The 4,761-nt window shown below is 32.1% G+C and overlaps 1 protein-coding gene across 1 annotated transcript in view; it reads left to right on the top strand.

Moving 5' to 3' along the window:
* LOC104804572 (myb-related protein 305-like) overlaps positions 1–1,008 on the top strand; it is a 1,482-nt gene extending 474 nt beyond the window's left edge. The window contains exons 2-3 of the mRNA XM_010528881.1: positions 44–173; positions 262–1,008. Of these exons, the coding sequence (XP_010527183.1) occupies positions 44–173; positions 262–802 (671 nt within the window). The 3' untranslated portion in view covers positions 803–1,008. The remainder of the gene's footprint in view (positions 1–43; positions 174–261) is intronic.
* Positions 1,009–4,761: the final 3,753 nt, after the last annotated feature.

Raw genomic sequence — 4,761 nt, 5'->3', positions numbered from 1 at the left:
CCCCCCCCCCCCCCCCATATTCCATAATCGTTGGTTGGTTCAGGATTGAAGAGGAATGGCAAAAGCTGCAGACTGAGATGGGTGAATTACCTCAGACCTGACCTTAAGAGGGGCCAGATCACTCCTCGTGAAGAGACCATAATCCTTGAGTTACATTCCAAGTGGGGCAACAGGTAAAAACAAAAAACACACAAATCAATGTCCTACTTGTTTTTTTTTCAGACAAGTTATCGGGTTTTTTTTTCTTTTGTCCGTTTTCAGATGGTCGACCATAGCACGTAGTTTGCCAGGACGAACGGATAACGAGATCAAGAATTACTGGCGAACCCGCTTCAAGAAGAAGAAGAAATCTCCTCCTAACAACGTCGAAAAGGCGAAGAAGAACCGTCTCTTGAAGAGGCAACAGTTTCAACAGCAGATGCAGCAGCAACAGCAACAACAACAACAACTGTTTCAGTTTAACCAACTGGACATGAAAAAGATCATTTCTTTACTCCAAGACAACAACAGCGGCGACAGCAGCAGCAACTGTGCGGTCTATGTTCCTCAGATGGCACCGACAACTGCAATAACATCAGCTTATAGCCTGAATACAACAGAGGAGCAACTAGAAGGGCATTGCAATCGACCCAACAATGGCTATTGGCCTGATGAGGCTCCTGTAATCGAAGACAACGGGCTCTGGTGGGATGGATCATGGAACTTATTGGATGGCAACTTTGGAATGTCTCCCGCCACGGAGACTTGTGACGCAAGGAAGGCGTATTTCCATAACCTTGTCACTCCCTTTTTGTTAGGTTGATCGTTAAGTGAGACCGAGAATTCTGGGTCTGGCTTTTCAATTTTTTTTTTCCCCGGCTTTTGGTTGCTAGTAGTGACAACATTAAGTAACTTTCTATAATCTATTGAGGGCTCGATATAGATTCTTGAGGCGTCATGCAAGAGCTGCGAAATCCGGTGCCCTTTGTAATACAATATGAACTCGTGATTTGCTTCAAGAAATCAATAAAAATCACACTTTCTCGCAATCTCTTCCCTCGTAAATCCAAAAGCAATGCAACGAAGCTCTGAAAACGTTAGGGTTCGATGCAGTAAAATCGCCGAATCTTCTGTCAAAATGCTCTTGAACAGCAACGATGGCTTCTTTATCTCCATTTCTCTCTTGGGTCAATCAAAGATCGTGGCTTTTTTCCTGATTCATGTTTGTTTTTTATCAAATACAGTGGGGAGCTGACAATTTCTAAGCAAACGAAGACGGAATCAGTGCCTTACATGACAAAAAAAGTAATTTGCTTTAGCAGTGAAAATGAACCCCAATGATCGATTTAGTGGCAAAATTTAAATTACTGTGAGGCTCTTTGTTATTAACAGTTACTTTTAATATGTGAGGCTCTGTGTTCCTTCTGTGCTCTGCTCTGTTCGACGAAACAATGAACGGTACCTTTTAACGGAACTGCTTATGGGCCTAGAAGTGGGCTTTTATTGGGCCAACGATTGTGATTTGTTTCAACTGCTTGATGATTTATAGATTTTTTATTTATTGAAGATCTTTTAAAACCATATATATATATATATATATATATATATATATTGTTACGATGGAAACCCCTATCCTACAATCCTTCGGATCGGACACTGGACACCGCAACGCCTCTCAGCCCATGGACCGGACGAGAATGACATCAGAACAGCATCGTGAACCTGAGAAAATCCACCGCCTGCGCAGTAGCCGGCAAACTACACAGAGCAGGTAAACTTGGTAGAGAAAGTTGTCACTAACCACTAGACTGGGGGACTTCCCTATATAATTTCGAACCCATATAATTTTTCTATCATTTTTCTAATTTAAATTTTATTTTCATTAATATTTATAAAATAATAGTTCTTTTTTATTTGAATTTTAAATTATTCTTATATTATTTTCAGATTAATAAATTCAGTTGAAAATTCATAGAAACTAAATCTTAGATTTTATTTAAATATATATGTATATATTATTTAACTACATATTATTTGGTTTTTCAATTGGCTTTAACATTTTATATATTGTTAAAAATACTATACATATTTTGATTTTTATATAAAACTCGGTTTGGTTAGACTGTTTGATTTTCATTTAAAAAGAATATCTTTTATAGAGAAAACTCGTTTTTATTAATTTTTAATTATTTTTATACTTGTTCTTAATTCAATTGTATTTCCAATAGACAATTTATATATCAGAATAATTTTGAATACGACAAAATTTGATTTAATTTTGTATAGTCGAATAGATAGATATAGCTGTTGTTTTTGTTTTGTTTCAACCTAAACTATATTTTATGTATTGGTACAAAATTGTTGAATATATTTGCTCCATCTTTTGAATATATTTTTATTGAGAGAAAAAAATAATAAGGGAAGTTGACATTTCGTGTTTAAACAAACAACTGAAATTTAGATATCCGTAGGCCATGAAGAAAGTATATATTATAACTTAATTAGTAGTTGAATTGGACAAATGCAATCCACTTGTTGTGGTTAGCCATGATGCCACGTCATCAATTCTTATAAAATGGAAACTTATTTTGCTATAATAATCTCCATCCAAACTTAATTTATTTGTAATTCCCTCAGAGGTCCTCAGTTTTTTTATAATCACCGCATATATAGTATATAAGTTTAAATTTAAAGATAAAATGATTATAACAATTCTTGAAAAGCATAAAATTTATTTTCTTAAATTGAATCTATTCTTAATAATCTTAATTTAATATATTTAAACACATAATATTACTTATAAACACCTCTGTTTCGTATAAAAAAATTATAAGTTTATTTAATTAATGCTATTTTAGATTTTTTATTTTTAATATTATTCTGATTCTGCTTTTTTTGTCGTAATTTATTTTATAGAACATGTTTTTCATGAACTAGTTGTCCATGCAGTTATTCTCCTTAAACAAAAAAAAAGATTGAATGGTGATGGATATATATATATATATATGAGCCAACCATTAGTGGCCAAATTATAGAATAAATATATTTGGTAATATATGTAAGTATCCTGAAGCTTAGGGGGTTAAGTGCAATTGTCCCAAACATTTAACATGGTGACCGGTAACGGAATTACGTAAACTATTTTCGATTCTTCGATTATATTTTCAAAAGTCATAAATTCACAATATACACAATTACATACAAATATATTCTATATGTATATATATTACTAATAATAATTCGGTAGATATAATTTCATCGACTTGATTTTAAATATATAAAAAACTTCAATCCGATTATTCACGACAATTTTAATATATATTTTTCTGTCAATATTAGCGTATATTCTTATATATAAATCATTTTTTATTTTTTTCTGACACAAATGAAATGTATCACACACATATACACAATATATATATATACAGGGCGTACACTTTTTTTCCACGTATCCACGTATACACTTTATCTATACGTACACGTACATATACAATCACCTTTGATATATGTACCTAACTGTACATGATGACATCATATCCACACATACGCAATATATATATATATATATATAGTCCATAATCTAACAAGAAAATATTCTTGATGCTCCCAAGAAATACACGATAATCCACCTTTGAAGATATGTTCCTTAAAATGCACTGTATTACTCCATTATATATATATATATATATAGCTGAGTTAATGACGCAAGATTTATAAACAAATGAAATATTCTTATGTTAGCCTATTCACTTTCCTCCATTTTCTCTAATAGTAGGCTCCAAAATATCTGCTAATCATTTATAAATTATGTCGTGGATCCCAAAAAAGTCAATAAATTTTTTTCCACTTTAAGCGTCTAATTATTGCGGAATCATAAATAACATGGAATCACTAAGGGTAAATAATTTGTCCAGCTCATTTTAGGCCACTCGTTGACTCATTAAATTATTCGATTAAATTATTTAATCAGATAATTAAATTAATGATTGTTGAAACTTCAGGCTTTGGGTTTTGATTAGTGCAAATTGTTACAGTTTTCTATTTGTTTGTGATCTAATTAATCGATTGGGTTTTAAATAGCCGATCCATGGAATTTAATAGAATTATAATAACTATTTGGGTTAAATTAAATAATCAAGGGTTGGGTTTGATAGTCTGTTTAATCATTAACATTAATTTATCAGCTTATGACTAAACCACGGATTTATAATCAATCTGTTTGAGTTAATCCATAGATTATATGTATACATATGTGATGATTTTTTTTCTTTTCTAATTCTATTATATCATTAGATTCTTTTCAATGAGAAATAATACCAGAATTCTTATGTTTATAACTGTGTAAATATTGAATTTCGGGATATAAAAAGGCAATAAAGTTTTTGTTCCTATATATATTTGTTCTCGATGGTTTTAAGTAGGAATGTAAAACGGCACAGCCCGGCCTAGCCCGACCCGACTCGTCCCGATCCGAGAAAATTTTAGCCCAACCCAGTCTAGTCCGTTTTTTAACGAGCCAAAAATAGACCAACCCATCCCATATCGCCTTAGCCCGCGAGCTTTTAAAATATCTTAAATATAATAAAAAAGTAAAATTTTAAACAAAATAAATTAAATATGTAATAAAAATATAATTTATATATAAAAATATTTTAAAATATATAAAAAAAAATTAAAAAAAATTTGGCCAGCGAGCTAGGCCCGTGATGAGCCGGCTCGTTTACCCCGGTTTTTTTCTGTGCTCAATTATTCTCACCCCACCTCGGAGGAATATAGGCTGGG

The sequence above is a fragment of the Tarenaya hassleriana genome, unplaced genomic scaffold (assembly GCF_000463585.1).
Source record: "Tarenaya hassleriana unplaced genomic scaffold, ASM46358v1 Cleome90, whole genome shotgun sequence".
Lineage (NCBI taxonomy): Eukaryota > Viridiplantae > Streptophyta > Magnoliopsida > Brassicales > Cleomaceae > Tarenaya > Tarenaya hassleriana.
Note: the sequence above shows the minus strand (reverse complement) of the source record. Positions and strands in the feature narration are given on the sequence as shown.